This window comes from Triturus cristatus, chromosome 4_2 (genome assembly GCF_964204655.1).
Source record: "Triturus cristatus chromosome 4_2, aTriCri1.1, whole genome shotgun sequence".
Classification (NCBI taxonomy): Eukaryota; Metazoa; Chordata; class Amphibia; order Caudata; family Salamandridae; genus Triturus; species Triturus cristatus.
Window position 1 is genome coordinate 825,009,527 of NC_140586.1, and position 20,927 is coordinate 825,030,453.

The 20,927-nt window shown below is 50.8% G+C and overlaps 1 protein-coding gene across 3 annotated transcripts in view; it reads right to left on the reverse strand.

Moving 5' to 3' along the window:
* Nucleotides 1-10,354: 10,354 nt before the first annotated feature.
* Nucleotides 10,355-20,927, reverse strand: part of ERI3 (ERI1 exoribonuclease family member 3) — a 1,537,399-nt gene continuing 1,526,826 nt past the window's right edge. For all 3 annotated transcript variants that reach the window (XM_085602780.1, XM_085602782.1, XM_085602781.1), the window contains one exon: nucleotides 10,355-16,137. In XM_085602780.1, coding sequence (XP_085458906.1) covers nucleotides 16,055-16,137 — 83 coding nt within the window. In that variant the 3' untranslated portion in view covers nucleotides 10,355-16,054. The remainder of the gene's footprint in view (nucleotides 16,138-20,927) is intronic.

Consider the following 20,927-nt stretch of genomic DNA (forward strand, 5'->3'; position numbering starts at 1 on the left):
GTTCCGGAGTAGCGTGCTACTCACCATAAAGTGCTTCAACACCTCATCAGGTAGTGGTAAGCACTACATAAATACAATTACAATATTCTTAGCTGCATCCTTACCATCCTAGATGGTCTGAGTCAAATTGGCCCACAATTTCTCAGGGACAGCCAGCAAGATCTCGCCAATCATGAGCCGTAAAGCTCGGGTATATCTCCCCAGCAAGCAGCTGGCACTAACTGAAAGGGGGAGGGAGGGAGGGGAGGGGGCTAGGCTGGCTGAGGAAAACGTCGCTATCCGAAAGTCTCAAGATGTTTCCATTGTCTATCAGGAGTCATGGGAAAGGATTTGGGATTGACCAGACAGGTGGAAGTTCGAACTACCAAACTCTCTGGTATGGGTTGCTGCATCAAAAATGCAGTTTGCAACCTGCCTGTTTACTGGAGGACAGGAACAGGTCTTACTTAGACCAGATGCCCAAAAGGGGTCTCAGTCAGGGCTTCATTAAATAAAACTAAAGATTCCGATGAAGTTTTTCCTAGTTGCAAAACCTCTGTTAGTACAATGGTTATAACTTCCATAGTTGGCAGATTTAAATCCAAAACCACCACTGCTTGTCTCACTAGCATAGTAAAGGGGACACTGTTCTGTTGGTGATCCAGGGGAAGAACATAACCCAATATCCGAGGAGGGGTCAAACCCATGGGCATCCTACAAATCCAGATGAGAGAGTTACTTACCTTTGGTAACGCCTTTTCTGGTAGAAGCTCTAACTGCAGATTCCTCGCCTTAGGATGTTCTCCAGGTATCAGACTGGATCCCGAAAATCTTGAGCTGTACCTCTGCACGCTGGCAGGTGATGTAGTTCATCTGTGCATCAGTGTCTTTTGCATCGGAAGGGGCATTGTGCTGCGTTTATAGGCACCACCCCAGAGCGCTGACTCCGTTTCTTTTGTGACTAATTCTGCACCAAAAACGCGGAGTCATGCAAAAAACAATGCAATTGTTTTGACAAATGTGCAGTGTCCAAGGGATCTTTTTTGGGGGATAAGAGGCCAGTTGGCAGAATGAGGAGGATGGGAGGGTTGGAAAGGAATCTGCGACTAGATAGAGTCTCTACCAGAAAAGTCGATAACAAATTTTAGTAACTTTTTTTCTGATAGACACTTCAAACCGAGAGATTCCTCACCTTAGAATAGATACCCAAGCAATACCTCCCTGAAGGTGGGTCTGCAAACTGGTTTAGACCAAAAGTCCTGAGGGACCTTAAGGGTGAAATGCCCATCACAACAGACTTGAATGTCCAAGCAGTAGTTCTTTGTGAACGTGTGAAGTGATCTCCACATGGCAGCTTGACAGATGTCCAGGGAATTACTTAAGAATACAAGCTTGATGAACACTAAACTGTGAAAACCTTTGATATATAATTTGTATGTAGTGTGTGCCTAGTGCTGAATGGACCCTGACGCCAGCTCTTTAGGTTGAGAGTGGGTGCGGGGTCTGGAAGCATGATGTTGAGAATGTGAATTCAAAAAGCGCTTTGACTTCTTTGTGTACTTTTTCGACTTACCTAACTTCGACAAGGAATTCTTGGAGCAGGAAGACAATTGCCCATGGGAACAGCACTGGGAGCGGCCTCAAGATCGTCCATGGAAGCAATGCAGAGCCTTCTTCTGCCAAGCCCCCAGGAGTTTCATCCGCTGCTCGCGAATTGCCTTTGGGTGTGTCAACTTGTACTCAACGCAGACCTAGGGGTCATGGTCTGACTCCAGGCTCTAAAGACATATCAGGTGGGGATCGGACACAAACATTTGCCTTTAACAATCCCCACAAGGCTTGAACACTGAAGGTTTAGCAGGGGACATAATGTCCTTTGCACACTGGGAGCAAAGCTCAAAAAAGTCGACAAAGAGTTGAAAAAAGTGATCAAAAACTGACCAAGGTAGTTCTCCGGGTTTGCACTATTGGCGCGAAAGGAACTGATGTCAGCATGCTCGGGTGGCGCCCATATAGGCACGGGGACGTCACTTCAAACACACACGGCGTGACAACATCGAACGCCACCTGGAGACGTGCAGAGGACCTGCTCAAGAGGAATATTCTAAGGTGAGGAATCAGTCGTTAGAAGTCTCCTTCAGAAATAAATTGTCATCACAATGCTGGAGATTATTCCACTTCATAACCATTGTCATTCCCCAAAACTGGTTGGCTCTGAACAGAGTCCAAATAGAAAGGTGGAACCACAGGCATGTTATGGAGGGACAGACTGAAGGTCTCGGCGGATCCATGGGGCCCAAAAGCAAGTCAGACACAGCGGGAAGGGTGATAAAAATTCACAATATGGCCTCTTTGAACGCCTCAATCTGCAGAAACATCGCCAATGGGCCCGGAAACAAGGGATACATCAGAATCAGTTACACAATTGGCTCTTCAGCGTGGGACTAAAAGCAAGACCACGAAAGTCGCGGCTACTGAGTGGAAGCAGCAGTGGGGCGGGTGGGAGGTAAGGGGTGGGGGATCACTATTAAAAAAAAAAAAATCACTTACCTCCCGGCCAGCCCCGGCCACCTCTCCTGCTTCCCATTCTGGCTTCTTGTAAGAAACAGGAAGCAGGAAGCACCAGGGCTTCCGCGGTCCTTGCAGCCAATTACAATGCTGCAATGCAGCGTTGTGATTGGTGTGAGTGCCGTGACACGGTGCTCAGCCAGGGGCTGTAGGTGTCGGCATGTTCTCCATGCAGGCTGTAATGCAGCCTGCATGGAGAAGGGGGAAACTGTGCATGGCTGGTTTGGGCAGCCCGAGAGGGCGGTTCAAACAGTCATTGCGCATTAAGGCATGTTCTACCACTTCTCCCCTGCTCTGCAGCCCCGCCCCACCCCCTCACGCAAGCTGTTGCAGCAGGAGGACAAAATAAAATGATAACATTCGCTATCATTTCTTTTTTTTTTCTTTCTTTCGCTGCTCCGAGGCAGTGGAGTGATGCTCCATCGCCTTAGCGGAGGAGCAGCCATTGGACCAAGAGGCACCCTGGCGCCCTCATGAATTCTCAGTTTAAGAGTGACAGGACTGGGGGCGTGGCCTGGCGGCACCAGCGATGGCCGCGAACTAGCGAAGCTCCGGTAGCGGTGTAAGCTCCCCCGAAGATCCGGCCTACCATCCGTGCAATTATCCGGCCCCCACTGATGTGCAGCCATAACGGAGGGTGAGAGGCACCGAATGATCCGACCCCGAGGCCGACCGGTGCCCGGAAACGCTGCTGGCGCCGATGGACAGGCGGCGGCCTCGATGCGAGCCTGCAGCCGGGACCTCAATTTGTGATCCGACCTGACCGTTGGCGGTGCAGCCCTGCGGCGGGGGGGTGCGACGCAAGCCCCCTGGATTCCTGTGAGTGACGGCGGGAGCGGAGAGGAGAAGGCGGGTGCGCGGCCCAACGTCGAGGCATCGGCTGCTCGCACCTGATCGGCGGAGGAGGCTGGGGCGCGGCAGAGGAGTCCTGTGGCGATTCCAGCGCTAGCTGAACTCGTGGGCAGACGCGTGCTGGGACCGGGCCACACAGTGAGTCCCCCTGGGAGTGTGCACGGCAGGAGAGGCTCCCGCGTGGCGGGCTCTGGAGGTGGGGCGCACCTGCAGCTTCGTTAGCGCTGTGGCCCCTCGGGACTGTGCCGCGCCGGTTGCCCGATCTAGACGCCCCTCGTGGATCGGCTCTGAGGGGGCCCTCGAGGGCTGTCGGCGCTGTTCGGCCCGGAGGGGTCTTACTGGCAGCCTCGCTGGATTGGAGGAGGCTCAGAGGCCCGGAACGGACGACCGTCGGCCTGCGTGGGTCCTGTGGAACAAGTGGGCAGGCCGGCCATCTATACGCTGCACCGCACGCGGCTCCGCTCGCGGTGGTGCTGGGAGACCACTAGACCCTGACTATCGCTGCGGGTGAGAGACGGAGGTGTCGTCGGACCCCTTCGCCCGGCTGTTGCCCGTCCGACAGGGAAAACAGACAGGCCGCGCTTGGCGTCCGGTCAGGCGGCAGAGATTACCTGTCTGGACTGGGCGGACTAGGAGGCGATGGGGGGGTAAGGGCCAGCGGACGACCGCGCAGGCAAAACTCGACAAATACGCGTTCGCCAAAGACTCGAGGGGCCCGCCGCTCACGAGGAGCTGTCGGGGGAGGCCTTAGACTCTGGAGCAGCACCCAAAGTGACCTTGGAGGATATCATGGCGGCCCTTACTAACGTGCAGACCACGGTGGGGTCGATCTCCACGGATGTTTCCCTCCTGCGAGCGGATTTTTCAAAAATGACCGACATGGTGAAAGAAGTGGAAAAGGTGACAAAATCCCTCACTGCGGACACTGCCTCACTGCTTCAGAGGGTCGGTCGTTTGGAGGCTGTTAACAGGCTCATGGCGTCGAAATTGGACGATCAGGAGGGACGCTCCCGACGGAACAACGTCCGAATTACCGGGGTTCCCGAGAACGAAGGGGGCCCCGCCATGGACCTCTATGTTGAAGAACTCATACAATCCAAGCTTCAGACCCGCGGACTGTCCACCCTCTTCTCGGTTGAGCGGGCGCACAGAGTGCCGGGGGTAGGCCCCAGCCCGGAGCGCCCCCTAGGCCAATCGTGGCCCGTATCTTTAATTTTGGGGACCGCGACGCTATACTGCAGGCAGCGCGGGTGGCGCCGCCCTTACGCATTCAAAATTCCCTGATCTCCTTTTTCCCAGACTATACAACGGCGGTGGCCAAGCGGCGCAGAAGTTTTATAGAGGTTAAAAAAGAACTTCGCCACAAGGAACTTTCATACTCGATGCTGTTTCCAGCTAAATTGAGAGTGGTGGCGCAGGGCAAGACATGGTTCTTTGAAACGCCAGAGGAGGCCCACGACTGGCTCGAGGGCTGGCGGCCTGTGGGTGGTGCCGACAGATCGAAGAGGCGGCAGCGACAAGACACAGAATTGAACGGGAATTCCCAGCCGTGTCGGCAGGAGGGGACGGAGCCGGGCCCCGCGGGTCCAGACTCGGATGACTGAACTGTTGGCACCTGCCACGCGCCGGCGACATGAGGAGGAGGAGATGCACCCACCACGAAAGGGGACAAAATGAGTGGCACGGGGATTGTTCATTATGGGGCTCCTTCCTTACGAGAGATGCTTCCAGTGCCTACGGGTAACAAAGCGAATCGGATGGTGCACAGTTTGAATGGTTGCGAGACAGTGTGGAGGCTGGGGGAGCGGTGCCGGCTCTCGCACTTCCTTCCCTCTACATGCAAGTACTGTTGTTGGGATTAAAGCACTCTGCTATGTTGGGGTGGCGGGTAGTTCGGGATCCGTCTGGCAGGGAAGCAGGGAGGGGGGTAGTTGGGGGGCGAGGGTTTTCATTACGGAGTTGTTGGACTTTTATGTTTTCTTTTTTGTTTTTTTGGTTCGTCAGTCACCTTCAGTGGGTCATGGGCACTTACATACGCACTACACGTTCATTGACTAAGACTATAACAAACAGGGTAGATACACTACAGGATTTGATCCTGACGCGGGTCGACTCCCACATGACTAGCAACCACTCTGATGATGACTACGGTGCCGCAGCGGGTTGATTGCCAGACCCCGGGTGGCCCATTGACGGTGCTGTCGTGGAATGTGAATGGCCTGGGCAATAAAATTAAACGGGGGTTAGTACTACAATACCTTAAGAGGCATACTCCGTCCGTGGTTCTCCTACAGGAGACCCACTTAGTGGGTACGGCCGTTAAGGCACTCGATAGATGGGGTTTCACAATGATAGCGCATTCAGAGTTTACCACTGGCTCCAGAGGCGCTGGGATCCTCATCCGGAAAAGTTCCCCCCTGGTGGTGAAAGGGAAGTGGGCAGATGACCAGGGACGCTTTGCAGCAATGGCCGGGCAGTGGGAGGGGCCCAGCTTTAATTTTGTCACAGTATACATCCCTCCGGCATTGCACTCGCTCGCTTTCCCGGCTCTGGGGGGTTTTCTGCTAGGCCTACCCCCTGGAGAACTGATACTGGGAGGCGACTTCAATACCACAGTAGACGATGAGAGGGACAGGCACCCCCAGAGGGAGCAGAGCGCAGCTTCCTCGCCTTTGCGTGACTTCATAGACGCGATGGGATTGCAGGACACCTGGCGCATACACCACCCCACGGAGCGTCAATACACACATCACTCCAGCGCGCACAACAGTCTTTCCCGTATCGACTACCTCCTTACTTCCCCGGCATGCATTGAGAAACAACAGGAGGTCAAACACCTCCCCAGGGGTATATCTGATCACTCCCCGGTGTTGCTGTCGTGCTCCTCAGGCCTGCTAGGGTGGAGACGCACTTTTCCGATACACCCCGGCTATTTAAAAATTCCTAACGTACGCAAGACCCTACATAAAACCACGAAACACTACTTCCAAGACAACACGCAGTCGGTTGCCTCACCCATTATTCTCTGGGAGGCCTACAAGGCAGTGCTCCGTGGACAGGCCATTGCGGCCATTACAGCCCACAAGCGTAACTTGGCGCAACAGGTGTTAGAGCTTGAGGAGGCGGTGACCGAGGCAGAAAGGGAGCATGCCCGAGAGCCCACCAACACGAGCGTCCAGGCACTGCAACTCGCTAAACAAACATACAGGGACCACTTATGGGAGGCAGCCCGGTTGCGTCTTACGAAAACGCAACATACAATATATGAAGTGGGAGACAAGGCGGGCAAACTACTAGCTTGGCTAGATAAAAAAGAGAGGACCAGCAGATGGGTAGCGCAGATACGGCTGGCCACGGGTGAGGTTGTGACGAATCCTGACGACATAGTGAGGGCCTTTGCAACCCACTACGAAAAAGTGTACACCCCGGTGGTAACAGCCTCCGTGGACGACAACCTAGCATCCCTGCGGGACATACGTCTTCCGCGATTGACTGAGGAGGATGCGGATGCACTGGAGGCTGACCTCTCCGCAGAAGAGATCGCCCTAGCCGTTCAGGGCCTCCAGTCCGGGAAAGCCTTGGGGCCGAATGGGATTCCGATAGAGTTATATAAGAGAGAGGCAGACACGGTAGTTCCCCACCTGCTGAAAATGTATGAAGCCAGCTTGAAAGAGGGCATACTCCCCCGTGACCAGAGAGTCGCAACACTGGTGGCGATATTAAAACCCGGGAAGCCTCCTCATGACTGCGCCTCCTACAGACCTATCTCACTCCTTAACGTAGAAGCAAAAATTCTAGCGAAGGTGCTAGCGACCCGTCTACAGCCTCATTTGCAGACGCTCATACACCCTGACCAATCCGGCTTTATGCCGGGACGCAACACAGCGATGAATATTAGACGGTTGCATGGCATACTGGCCGGAGGGCCCTGCAGTCAGGAGGATGCGGTTATCTTATCGTTAGATGCCAGTATGGCGTTTGACCGTGTGGAATGGCCCTCCCTCTTTGCAGTGCTTGCGCGTTTTGGTTTTGGGCCCAAATTTTGTGCTTGGGTGCGTTTGTTATATAGCGCGCCTCTGGCACAGGTGGCGGTGAACTGACGGCTATCGGAGGACTTTCCGCTTGGGTGGGGAACTAGGCAGGGATGTCCTCTCTCCCCGCTGCTATTCGCCCTAGTGCTGGAGCCCTTGGCGGCATGGATTAGGCAGGATCCGGTCATCACAGGTTTGAAGTGGACTGAGAGCTGGGACGACCGTGTCTCGCTCTATGCAGATATCATCTTGGTATACCTGACGCGGCCTAAATGGTCTATCAGTAGCCTGCTGGACATTTGTGAATCATACGGTAGATTATCCGGTTATTTGATCAATTGGGCAAAGTCAGTACTTTACGTCCTGCATGGACCCATACCACAACTCCCTAGAGGAGTAACACTGTCGGTGGCGGTGAATGGTTTCCGATACCTCGGCATTAACATCACGCCTGACCCAGCCCTGTTCTTTGAAGCAACCTACTTCCGCCCCTCCGCAGACTCCGGAGCGATGTCAAACACTGACATTCTCTCCCGCTGACTTTGCTGGGAAGAGCAGCCCTGTTCAAGATGATGGCCCTCCTGCGCTTCCTGTATGTGCTACAAAACACGCCCATGCCGATCCCTGACTCCTACTTTAAATTGGTGGAGGCGGAGGTGGGTAATCTGCTGTGGGAGGACGGGCCCCACCGCATAGCTCTCTGCAAACTGATGAGGAGTTGGTACGACGGGGGGAATTGCCCTACCCAACATACGCTTGTATTACTGGGCCTCCCAGCTCACGGTAGTCAATCAGTGGCTGCATGCGCCGCAGGATGATCCGGCCCTGCGCATGGATAGGCATAAGATGGGGGTGACAGGAGTACTTCGTGCCTTGTATGATAAATCCCTAAAAAATACCCTAACAGGCCCCACAAAACACACCCTACACATATGGCTCACGGCGCAGCGCAGGCTTGGTTGGGAGGGGGTGATCACTCGACAGACACCGCTATGGGTCTCTCCCGCAATAGGCATGATGCATTTAAGTAAGGAGTTTGCGGGGTGGGATCTGATAGGCCTCTCCAGGGTCGGTGACCTCTGGAAGCGGGGTGAGGTGGTCCCGTTTGAGCAACTGCAGATAGAATATCGGTTGCAACGGGCGGAAAGTTTCAAATTTCTACAAATTCAACATGCCTTGAGGAATGTCATACCTAGAGGAACCACCCCACCTGAGTCCTCCCCACTTGAGGATCGTTTACTCACAGACTATCTGACCAAGAAAGCCATATCATTGACATAACGTAAGTTAGTGAACCATCAAAAAGACCCCACAGAACTTCTTAAACGGAAATGGGAGGTTGACATAGGGGACATGGAGGAGCACGAATGGCAAGAGGCGACTGCGTCCCCGCGGGAGGTAGCGGTTTCGTCCAAACTAAAATTGGTACAGCTTAAAATACTACACAGGACATACTACACTAGATCCACACTACATAAAATGGGGAGAGCGGTTGATCCGCTTTGCCTGCGGGGATGCGGCCTCCAGGGTACCTTTTTTCACACGATTTGGGACTGCCCTGCCATTGCCGGATATTGGAGTGAGGCTATGGCAACGATCACCCGAGTAACCGGTCGTGAGGTTCCCCCTGAGCCTCGGATGTGTTTATTGAATATATGGGATGATACAGACCTAAATCACGCTGAACAAACCTGGGTGACCATAGGACTAGTATTGGCAAAGAGGAATATTGCACGACACTGGGGGGCGCAAGCAATCCCCTCGCACGCATGGTGGTGTCGTGACTTGGATGGCGCCATGGTAGCGGAGAAGGCGGTATGTGGTAATAGGGGTTGCCCCCGGCGATGGGAGAGGATATGGGGAAAATGGAACACCTTCAGGAGTCATATATGCGAACCCCCGTTGTCGGGATCAGAGTCCGACCTCAGCGAATAATGCAGAAGATACACTCCACTATTAGAGGGGATGGGGTCCACGTATGGGAATACTTGTGGGAGGTCACCTGTGTTGTATGTACAGAGGACGTATGGCCGCTACAAAGTGTTATCATCTATGTTAATGTTGACGGAGATGAATACAACCTGTGTCGTGAACATGAACTCTGTATACGGAAAGGTGCAAAATTACTGTTAATAAAAATTGTTTTAAAAAACAAAAAGAGTGACTGGACTGGGACAAATCTCGCTTGGTCTTCTTATGCTTCTGCTTTGATTCAACTTACCAGAATACTTGGACCTCGATGAGGACCTGTGGTGGGATCATCCTTGAGAGCAGGAATGGGTCTGCACCCTCTACTTTGAATCAGAGCAGGTCTTCCAAGGCTTCTTTCGGTATTCAGTGACATAGAGCATCATCTTCTGATTTATAAGGGCGCACCCATCGGTGGACTTGGAGTAGAGTGCGGAACCCAAACACCAGTCGGAATCCCTCAGACATTTGTTTGCGACAGTTCCCTAAGGCTTAAACCCTATAGTTTTAGGAGGGGACGTGGTTCCATTAACAGTAGGATAAAGAGTTTTAAAGGGAAAAAAACCATTAACCCAAAAAGTTGGGAGTGAGCTCCAGACAGATCCATGTATGAAGGCACTGAAAGAAAGGATCTCATGTCTGCGCACAGAGGTGGTGCTTGTAAGTGTCTTCGTTCGTCACTTCCGGAGAAGAACAAAGTAAGCAGAACGGCACAGGACTCAACCTACTGGTTTAAATCTTCCAGTTCCAGACTGGCACCTGAGGAGATTCTAAAGGTGAGGAATTTGTGTTTAGAAGTGTCCACCGGAATGATCATGTAAAATCATTTCTCCTAATCCATTTATTCATTAAACCACAACTCGCATGAAAGTAAACAACAACACTGTTAAAAAGTAAGTCTGCTTTCTTTGGTTGTTTGTGAATGCCAGTGAAGAAATAACACAAACACCAGTGAGTATGGTTTAAAGATATGAAACTTGCTTTAATGATGTTTCCAAATGTTATTGACGTGACACATTTACAGCAAGAATTGAATAACTCGGCAATGACCATGGATGGAAATTTCACTCTTTTGATATTTTGTTTTCTTTTTGACTGAAATGGCACCTACTGAGCACTAGAAGTGAACTGCTGGATGCGATGGCTGTATTCTCTATCTGCTGCAAAACCCTTGGGTTTCTCGCTCGCTGACCTCCAGATCTTCCTATGGCACCTACACTCCTTGCTCAAGGGTAATCTAAGGCCTGTTGGAACTGGGTGCGTGTCACAGGAGAGAGTCCATCTGATTTAGCATGGTTATTCTCCTTAAAGCAGTTGAAATGATGCAGGTCTACTCTAATTGATTGCGTGTCACAGGCACACAGGCTTTTAATCAGGTCTTACTCCATACAAGTCACATGTGGCATTGGGTGCCAAACCACACTCATGCCACAGATGTTTCCTGAGGGCACATTGTTTAAAAAAAGATCCCATTCCACAGTGTACTAATAAAGCCCACGCTTCACACACAACTCCTGGGACACATGATATGACAGACCTCTGGTTCTTCCCAGGTCTCTTTACACCATCGACCAATCTCCGAGTTCTCACTTCTCAACTGTATACTGGTGGTGCATGGCTATTATCCTGAGGAGGCCCTTCCTGTGTGACTGGACATCACCTTGTGACTCAAGACTTTGATCTCATTCGACCACACGGGTCCCTGAGGAGATCTAATTTACAAGCAGGTCTCTGAAGAACTCTTAATCTCCCACACGCATCTTTGAACAGGCTCCCCTTAAATCAATAATAGATCACTAGGCAGCTCTCAATCCACACAGGAATTAGAAGATTCCAATCTAACATTTGCGCAGATTTATCATGTCTTTCACCCTTTACAGATCTCTGAAAAGTTCTCCTTTCGCAGGACTCTGTTGGGTTCTTATCAGACATCTCTATATTTCATTCCAGAGAGGTCCCTAAAGAGCTCTCATTCCATGCACCGGAAGCCTCAATCTACATTTCCATTACAAATTGTCGTTTCATGTGGGTCTCTGAAGAGTTCATATTAAACATAATAATTACCTAAACAGGTTTCATTCCATAGTGTACTGTTAAGCTCTCATTCTATAAAAGTCTATAAAGAGCTATGATTCCACAAAGATGCGTTAAGAGCTCTCATTCCATTTCAGTCTCAACCCTCTCATTCTTGATCATCTCTGGAGATCTGTCATTCCACACAGATATTAAGCTCTCATCCTGCCACTTCTGACGTGCTGTGATTTAATACTGGTCTCAAGCTCTCATTCTTCATTGGCTTCTAAAGATCTCACATTCCACTCAGGTATCAAGCTGTCTTTCCACAAAGTTCTTAAGCTCTCATTCCCAGTAGGTCTTTAATGAGCTCTCATTCCACACCAGTCCCAAGCCTCAATTTTGATAGGTCTCTGAAGAGTGCTCATTAAACCAAAGCATTACCTAAGTTGCTCTCAATCCATAGTGTTGTGTGGAGCTCTAATTTCACAAAGGAGTCTAAAGGGGGATTATTCCACACAGGTGTCGAAAGACCTCTGACACCACACAGGTCGCAGGCTCTCATTCCTGGCACGTTTCTGAAGATCTTTCATTCGTCTCAAGTCTCAAGCTCTCATACTTAATTCTGTCGAGCTCTCATTCTATTCAGGGATCAAGCTCTTATTCTGGATACGTCTCTGGAAATCTCCAATTCAGCATACAGGTCCCAAGCTGTATTTCCTAGTAGGTCTCTGGAAAGCAATCATTCCACACAGTTCTGAAGCTCTCAGTCATGGTCTCTGGAAAGCGATCATTCCACATGGTTCTGAAGCTCCCAGTCATGGGAGGTCTCTGAAGATTTATCATTCTCAAAATTTTCAAGGTCCCATTCTTGATCGGTCTCCGGAGAGCTCTCCTTCAATAAAGTTCTTAAGCTCTCATTCCTAGTAGGTTTTTGATGAGCTCTCATTCCATACCATTCTCAAGCCTCATTTTTGATAGGTCTCTGAACAGTGCTCACTAAGCATAAGGATTACCTAAGCAGCTCCCAATCCATACCGCTGTATGGAGCTCTCATTCCACACAGAAGTCTATAGGGCTCTCATTCCACAGAGGCGTCTGAAGAGCTTTGACGCTGTACAGGTCTCAAGATCTCGTTCCCAGAAGGTCTCTAAACATCTTTCATTCCACACAAGTCTCAAACTTTCATCCTTGACTGTTTTCTGTCGAGCTCTTATTCTACACAGGTCTCAAGCTCTCATTCTTTATCAGTCCCTGAAAATTCCTCATTCAACACACAGGTTTCAAGCTGCATTTCCTAGTAGGTCTCCAGAGAGCTATCATGCTGCACAGTTCTGAAGCTCTCAGCCATGGCAGGCCTTGGAAGAGTTCTCATCAACAAAGTTTTTGAGCTTTTATTCTTGATAGGTCTCTGGAAAGCTATCCTTCCACAAATGCCTCCGATGGCCTCTCATTTCGCAAAGGTCTCTGAAGAGCTCTCATTCATCATAGGGCTATGGAGAGGTTACTTTTTGCTTTTGAGATACAATAGTTCTCTAAGCAGCTCTCATTCCACAAATATCTAAGCAGTTTCCATTCCACGTATGTATCAAGCTCTTGTTCTCGATAGGTCTCTGGAGAGCTCTCATTCAACACAGGTTCAAAGCGCCCATTCTTGATAGGTCTCTGAAGATCTCCTATTCCAAGCTGTAAATCTGAAACTGTAGAAGAGGATTCAGGCTTAATTAGCCACAGTAGCTCGAGTATGAGCAATGGCACCACAAAAATATCATGTGTTAACAAAACAAGTCTGTATCCAAGCAATTTGTGCTGCACAACAGTTCATGAGAGTGTACGAGGCAGACATAACATATGCAAGACAAGCTTGGATCGCCTTTGGCTCTCCCTTCACGTGATCGTCACAGAGCATGGACAGAACCAGAAAAGCTATGTGAAGCTTGAGCTCACAGAAGATTGTAGTGAACACCACCTGGTAGCTCTTCACGGCTAAAAATATTGATCTATCAGAGCTGTTGGTGCCAGGAGGAGGCTACCTGTAGAAGGCTACAGATCCTCAGTGGAGCAGCAAGTTATAAGCACTACAGTGACACCTAACTGCAGTCTTAGAGGGTAACGTCAAGTCAGCTGGGAACACTCAACAGGCTCTCAGTCAAATTGATAACAATTGAATTAGCTTCCTCCAAGGCAGAGGTGGCCAAAAAAGAGGAGAGCGCATCTAGGAACCTGGCAGTAGGAAACTAGTGGAGGAGAAAAAAAAACAAAGTCTCATCTGGACCAGCGTAGGTTCAAGCTATAAGAAAGAGGCATTGAGAAAAATTGATAAAGGGCTGAGAGCCTTTTTAAAACCTCAATATTTCATTAATCACAAACTTCTTGCCTGCAGCAGGGTCCTTTGGAGATGACAATTGAATCCATCAGCGGCAGAACACGTTAACAGTCCACGTCATGCCACAGTCGGTCGAGATTTAAGAGGAATGAGTCAGGTGACAGTTTATTTATTTCTCAGTAGGATCAATGTGATTTAGGCATCATTGTACAAAAACTGGTTTAAATTTAGCCATAAATTTGGGATATTTCATGTGGATTGTTTGTTGCTTAAGTGCTGAGAGGTTTGGGGAGAATAGTAAGTGAAGAACTGTTATTTATTTTAAAATGATCGAATGTATGTAACTTGTATAAGGGGATTATTTATATTTTTTTTAAAGTTCGTTTTCCCATGTCGGCATATAATCAATCTTAATAAATTAAACTAGAAACTTGAGTCAGGGGACAGAGAATACAGCCAAATCTCATTAAATGAGGAAATTAAAACAGACCCTTCCTATTTATAAATTTATAAGAACAAAAGAGTTTGCAGCATTAACAATACAGACAAAAGCATTCATTTAACTCCTCGGTTTCTGGGGTCCACAGTCCAGCACCTGTGAAAACCAAAGGCATGTTAGAAGCATTTTGATTAAAAGAGAAGTGCAACCATGTGTCCCAGGACTTTGGAGATTACTTAATACACGAAAAAGCTGCATTTAGACTCACCAACGTTTAAAAAGCAGGTGAGTTCTAAAGTTTAGTGGCCTAGCTGAGATTTGGAATTTGGAATAGGAAGACGAGGGGGTTAGGTCAAGTTTTTTGAGGAACAGAAAAAAGATGTAAAAAGCACTGCCCGTGTGGCCAGTCAAAAGAATCTTCTGCAGGAGATGGGGACCAATCAAGATAGAAAGCAATAAACAGATGGGTAGTGCTGAAAAGAGAGTCCATCTTAGGGGAGGAGGAGGAGGATCAGAAGACAGGCTAGAGGAGGGCCAAAAGTAAAGCACTGACATTGGGATGAGAATAATTGGAAGGAGCGCGGGGAAAGAAAAAGATGGAATGGATAAAAGGATGGGAAGGATAAAAGGATGGGACGGGCTGATGTCACACAGGCTAAAAGGAGAAACAGAATAAGGAGGAATGGGAGAAGCAGGGTGGAAGGTAGTGAGGGGAGAATGCTCATTTGAGAAGGAACGGGGGTGACAGCTGAATGGGGAGGGTGTAAAGTAGATGGGAAGGACCTAAAAGAAATGTCACATAAAAGGAAGGGAAGGTGTCGAGGGCTGGGATCTGCAAAGAAGGTGGAGATGTTAACGATTCCAAGGAAGGTATGAGTCCCCACTGAAGAGGGTGAGGGAAGTACCCAGAAGTCAGGTCTCAAAGAGCAGGGAAAGCAGCGTGGTGACTGGCCTGTACCACTCTCCGTGAGGGCGTAGATTTGCAGTAAAAGGGAGAGTAAGACAGTGGGAAGAACAAGGCATTCCTTAAAATGAGCGAAGGAACCGGGTGAGGACTATGGAGAGAGGTCACTGCATTAGGATCAGAGGTAGCAGTCACCTTTTAGTGCTAGAATAATCCCAAAGTCGTCAATACCTGGGGCGCAGCTGTAGTGAGGCCTTCCTAAATAATAAAATATGGTGTGAAATCCAAAGAACAAGGAAAGCTACAATTCCAAACAGGTGCTATGACGTCCCTGCTACAAAGTCACGTCTGATACAAGAGAAGGGCATCCTGTCCGGAACTGACCCTGGCCCAGGCTTTTTTTTTTTTTTTTTTTAGTTTGATACTTTTATTTTTTATTTTGTTTTATGTTTTCATCGCATGCAGCTAGCTCCAGGGGTAGAGATCCAGGGTTAATGTAAGGGTTGCCGCTCTTCAGCGCTTTTCCTCCCACTCCCACACACAGGATTCTGTTCGCTGAAGAATTTCCACTTTGTGGGAAAATTGAGGAGCGGTTGTCTACGGTATACTGCACCTGTCCCCATCTTTCAACATGGTTTCAGCCTTTTCCCACCTCACTCCCATTCCCCAAAAATCACATGTGGGGCTGGTAGGAGAAGAGGGGAAAAGGTGGTGGTGGTGGCCACCCCCTCCACTCAGCCTGATCTCTCCCCCCGCCCCCCGGACTGGAGCCGGGGCCTGTTATGGAGGGCATTCATATTTTGGGTCTGCACAAAGATAAGTTTCCTTGTCCATGTTGTCTTGTCTTTGCAGGCGGTGATGGTCGAGCTGCTCTGTCCACTTGCCTTGAATTCTACTTCCTGTCTGTCCTCACGCGTGAACACACGGTCAGAAAAGCGCTGCATGCAGCCTTTTGTCCCGCTACTCCTGGGGAATCAGATGCGTCTGGAGGTTTGTTTAAAGATGAAACCCCTGTGGGCGAGAGTCTTCATGATATTAGCAATGTTCCTGCAGTCATCTGTGGGGGAGAAGAGTGAGACAAGCAAAGGGTTAAGCATCAATGCACAATATCATTGCTAATTAAAGACAACAGCAGTAGAAGAGGCAGTCTGTAAATCTGCACTGTTCAGGTAGTTAGGACGCTTGCAAAAGTTCTCAGAAACCGCAGATCTCCACCTTGACCACATACTGGGGCAATATTTATTCTGAGAAGCATAATCATACAGCACATTCGTAGGTTGGCCACCATGTGTCACATCCGGGGGCAACCATGGGTATGGACAACCTTTCAGACAACAAAGCCGAATTTAGGGCCCTCTTGCTCAGTCTGCTGTAACCATCAAACCCAATGGCTTCCAGATCCTGATAGAACGAACCCCCTGAATATGGATTCCTGTGAAGCATAACGACAAACTCACAGCCAACACAAAGGCTTGAATGTGAAGAAATGAAGCATAAATCCGCAGATGAGCCTGGCAGGAAGCAACCATGCATCCCTTGGAGAGCCTGGCAGGAAGTGAGCATACATCCCTTAGTGAGCCTGGAAGGAAGCGAGCATGCATCTTTTGGTGAGCCTGGCAGGAAGTGAGCATGCATCCCTTGGTGAGCCTGGCAGGAAGTGAGCATGCATACCTTGGAGAGCCTGGCAGGAAGTGAGCATTCGTGGAACAGGTGTGGCGCAGCGGCCAGGGTGCCTGACTCCGGACTACAGGGTTCACGGTTCGATCCCCGGTGCCGGCGGCAGGTTAGCCCAGCACCATGTGACTCTGGGCAATAGCTCGCTTAATCTTCCCGAGGGCCCCTAGCGCCGGGACACCACTTCCGAGGTAGCTGCGCGCTTAATAAATACTGGTATTCCATTTCATCCCTTGGTGAGCCTGGCAGGAAGTGAACATGCATCCCTAGGTAAGCCTGAAAGGAAGTGAGCATACATCCCTTAGTGAGCCTGGAAGGAAGCGAGCATGCATCTTTTGGTGAGCCTGGCAGGAAGTGAACATGCATCCCTTGGTGAGCCTGGCAGGCAGTGAGCACTCGTCGAAGAGGTGTGGCGCAGTGGCCAGGGTGCCTGACTCCGGACTACAGTGTTCACGGTTCGATCTCCGGTGCCGGCGGCAGGTTTAGCCCAGCACCATCTGACTCTGGGCAATAGCTCGCATAATCTTCCCGAGGGCCCCTAGCGCCGGGACACCACTTCGGAGGTAGCTGCGCGCTTAATAAATACTGGTATTTCATCCCTTGGTGAGCCTGGCAGGAAGTGAACATGCATCCCTAGGTATGCCTGAAAGGAAGCGAGCATGCATCCCTTGGTGAGCCTGGAAGGAAGCGAGCATGCATATCTTGGTAAGCGTGGAAGGAAGAGAGCATGCATATCTTTGCGAGCCTGGCAGAAACTGAGCATGCATCAACTGATAAGCCTGGTTACCAATAAACATTGTTATTAAGATCTATTGTGGATTCTAAATGCAGTGCTTCATTTCCAGAAAATAAAAATAAAATGCGTTCAAGCCATAACGCAGACGTTCATAAAAGAGAAGCTAGACTACTGCTACTATTTGAAAGCTACTCCCCTTTTTTGTTTAACAGACTCTAAAACCTACACATCCTATAAACGCGGTAGCAACATTCATTCTAGGTGACAGTAGATAAAACACAAAATTTTACACCTAAAAAGTATTCACTGCCTCCAAAGGAAAAGCAAAACAGCCAAGCAAAATGGCAACCCTAGCCTTCCAGTGCCACCTGTCAGGAAAGTGCAAACCCCATTAAAATGCCCGCATTCCGGGCAGGAATACATTCAGAGCTTGGGCTTCACTGTTCAATGCCACATAGAAATCAGGTGTGGTTCAGAGAGAGGCCAACGCAGTGGAACCCTGTCCTGCACTAAGCAACCAAGACTCACTCTACACACCAATAACCCGGAAGAGCTCCTCAGCCTGGGCTACTTAAAAACCAAATGCTCTAACGCCTGTGCCGCGCATGCGTCCTTCAATGCTGTGCATCCACTAATCAATCAATCAATCAATCCATTTGTAGAGCGCACTACTTACCCGTGAGGGTCTCAAGGCACTGGGGTGTGTGTGTGTGTGTGGGGGGTGGGGGGGGGGGGGGGGAGGCGCAGGGGTGCTGCTACTGCTCGAACAGCCAGGTCTAGAGTTCTCCTGAAGGCCAGCAGGTCCTGCGTCTGTTGCAGGCAGATGGGGAGGGTTTTCTAGGTTTTTTCCGCAAGGTGGGAGAATGATCTGCTACCGGTGGTCGCTCGCCGGATGCGGGGGACCATGGCGAGGGCGAGGTCAGCAGAGTGAAGCTGGCGGTTCGGGGTGTAGAAGGTGAGTCGTTTGTTGAGGTACGCTGGTCCGGTGTTGTGGAGTGCTTTGTGAGCGTGGGTGAGGACCTTGAAGGTGATCCTCTTGTTGACGGGGAGCCAGTGCAGATCTTTCAGGTGGGCTGTGATGTGACTGTGGCAGGGGATGTCTAGGATGAGGCGTGCAGAGGCGTTCTGTATGCGTTATTGTTTCTGAAGTTTGGCTGAGGTTCCTGCATAGAGAGCGTTGCTGTAGTCCAGCCTGCTGCTGACGAGGGCCTGGTTCCGGTGGGGATCCATCTATAGATCTTGTGGAGCATGCGGAGGGTGTTGAAGCAGGAGGAGGAGACGGCATTTACTTGCTGGGTCATTGCCAACACCGAGTCTAGGATGACCCCCAGGTTGCGTGCATGGTCAGTGGGGGTCGGTGCTGCTCCCTGCGGGCGGCCACCATGAGTCGTCCCGGGCGGAGGGTTGGATCCGATGATAAGGACCTCCGTCTTGTCCAAGTTCAGTTTCAGGTGGCTGATCATCATTCATTCGGCGATGGCCTTCAATCCTTCGTGGAGGTTGGATTTGGTGTTGGTGGGGGCTTTGGTGAGAGAGAGAGGATCAGCTGGGTGTCGTCGGCGTATGAGATGATGTTGAGGTTGTGCGATCGGACGATATTGGCGAGTGGTGCCATGTAGACGTTGAAGAGTGTCGTGCTAAGGGACGATCCTTGGGGTACGCCGCAGATGATCTTGGTGTCTTTAGAACGGAATGGGGGAGGCGGACACTCTGGGTTCTGCCGGTGAGGAAGGAGGTGGTCCAGTCCAGGGCTTTGTCGCGGATCCCTGCGTTGTGAAGGCGTGTGCGGAGGGTGTGGTGGCAGACGGTGTCGAAGGCGGCCGAAAGGTCCAGGAGGATGAGGGCACGGTTTCTCCGTTGTCCAGCATGGCCCTGATGTCGTCAGTGGAGGCGATGAGGGCTGTTTCGGTGCTGTGGTTACTGTGGAATCTGGATTGGGATGGGTCCAGGGTGTTATTCTCTTCAAGGAAGGAGGTCAGTTGCCTGTTGACAATCTTCTCGATTACTTTTGCCGGGAACGGGAGTAGGGAGATGGGCCGGAAGTTCTTGAGGTCCTTGGCGTCAGCCTTGGGTTTTTTGAGTAAGGCGTTGATCTCGGCGTGCTTCCAGCTCTCCGGGAAGGTGGCGGTCTCGAAGGAGCTGTTGATAATCTTGTGGAGAGGAGGTGCGATGGTGGAGCTTGCTTTGTTGAAGATGTGGTGCGGGCAGGGGTCGGATGGTGAGCCGGAATGGATGGTGTTCATGATTTTGATGGTGTTGTCGTTGTTGACGTGGATCCAGGAAAGCAGAGGGTCGATGTGGCTGGGGTGCGGTGAGTCTGAGGTGTCTGTGTCTGTCGGGGGGGCCTGGTTGTTGAAGCTGTCGTGGATGTCTGCAATCTTGCGGTGGAAGAAGGTGGCTAGGGAGTCGCAGAGGTCTTGTGATGGCAGGATGTCGTTGGAGTTGGAGCTGGGGTTGGGGTTGGGGTTGGAGAGTTCCCTCATGATGTTGAAGAGCTCTTTGCTGTTGTGTGCGTTGTTGTCGATGCGTTCTTTGAAGGAGGTCATGTTGGCGGTTCGGATGAGTTGGTGGTCTCTGCAGATGGCACTTTTGTAGGCTGTGTTGCTGTCCGGTGTCTGTTCGTAGTGCCACTTCTTCTCGAGCCTACGGCAGGCCTGCTTGGATGCCTGGAGGTCAGCGGTGAACCAGATGGCTTTTCTGTTGGTGCGTCTGTTCGAGGGTTTCTTGGTTGCGGCGAGTGTGTTGGCACAGTCGTCAATCCATTGCCTTAGGTTGCGGGCGGCGGAGTCGGTGTCGGTAGTGTCCGTTGGTGGGTTTTCGGTGACTTTGCTCCACCTGCGGCGGGGGACCCATTGTGAGCGGTGGTGCGTGGTAGGCTTCTCGAAGGTGAAGTGGATGCAGTGGTGCTCAGTCCAGTGGGGTTCGGTGGTGTGGCTGAAGGTGACGTGGTTGCTCGCGGAGAAGATGGGGTCGAGCCTGTGCCCGGTGGAGTGGATGGGAGTCGTAACGAGCTGTTTGAGTCCGAGGTTGGCGAGGTTGTCGAGCAGAGGGGTGGAGTTGCTGTCGTTGGTGTTTTCGAGGTGGAAGTTCAGGTCTCCGAGGAGGATGTAGTTCATGGATGCAAGGACGTGTGTGCTGACGAAGTCGGCGATGGAGTCGCTGAACTGTGGCCGGGGGGGTCTGTAGATGAGAGTTCCTCCGAGGGTGGTGCTGGGGTCGGTGTGGATCTGGAAGTGCAGGTGTTCGGCTGTGCTGAGGGTGTCGTCGGAGCTGGTCGAGATTCTGAGGGTGTTTCTGTGGACGATGGCGATTCCTTCTCCTGCTCGGTTGGTGCGGTCCCTGCGGGTGATCTTGTAGCCGTCAGGAATGGCTATGGCAATGTCGGGTGCCGAGGAGGGGTTCATACAGGTCCCTGTCAGGAAGGCGACGTCTGGGGA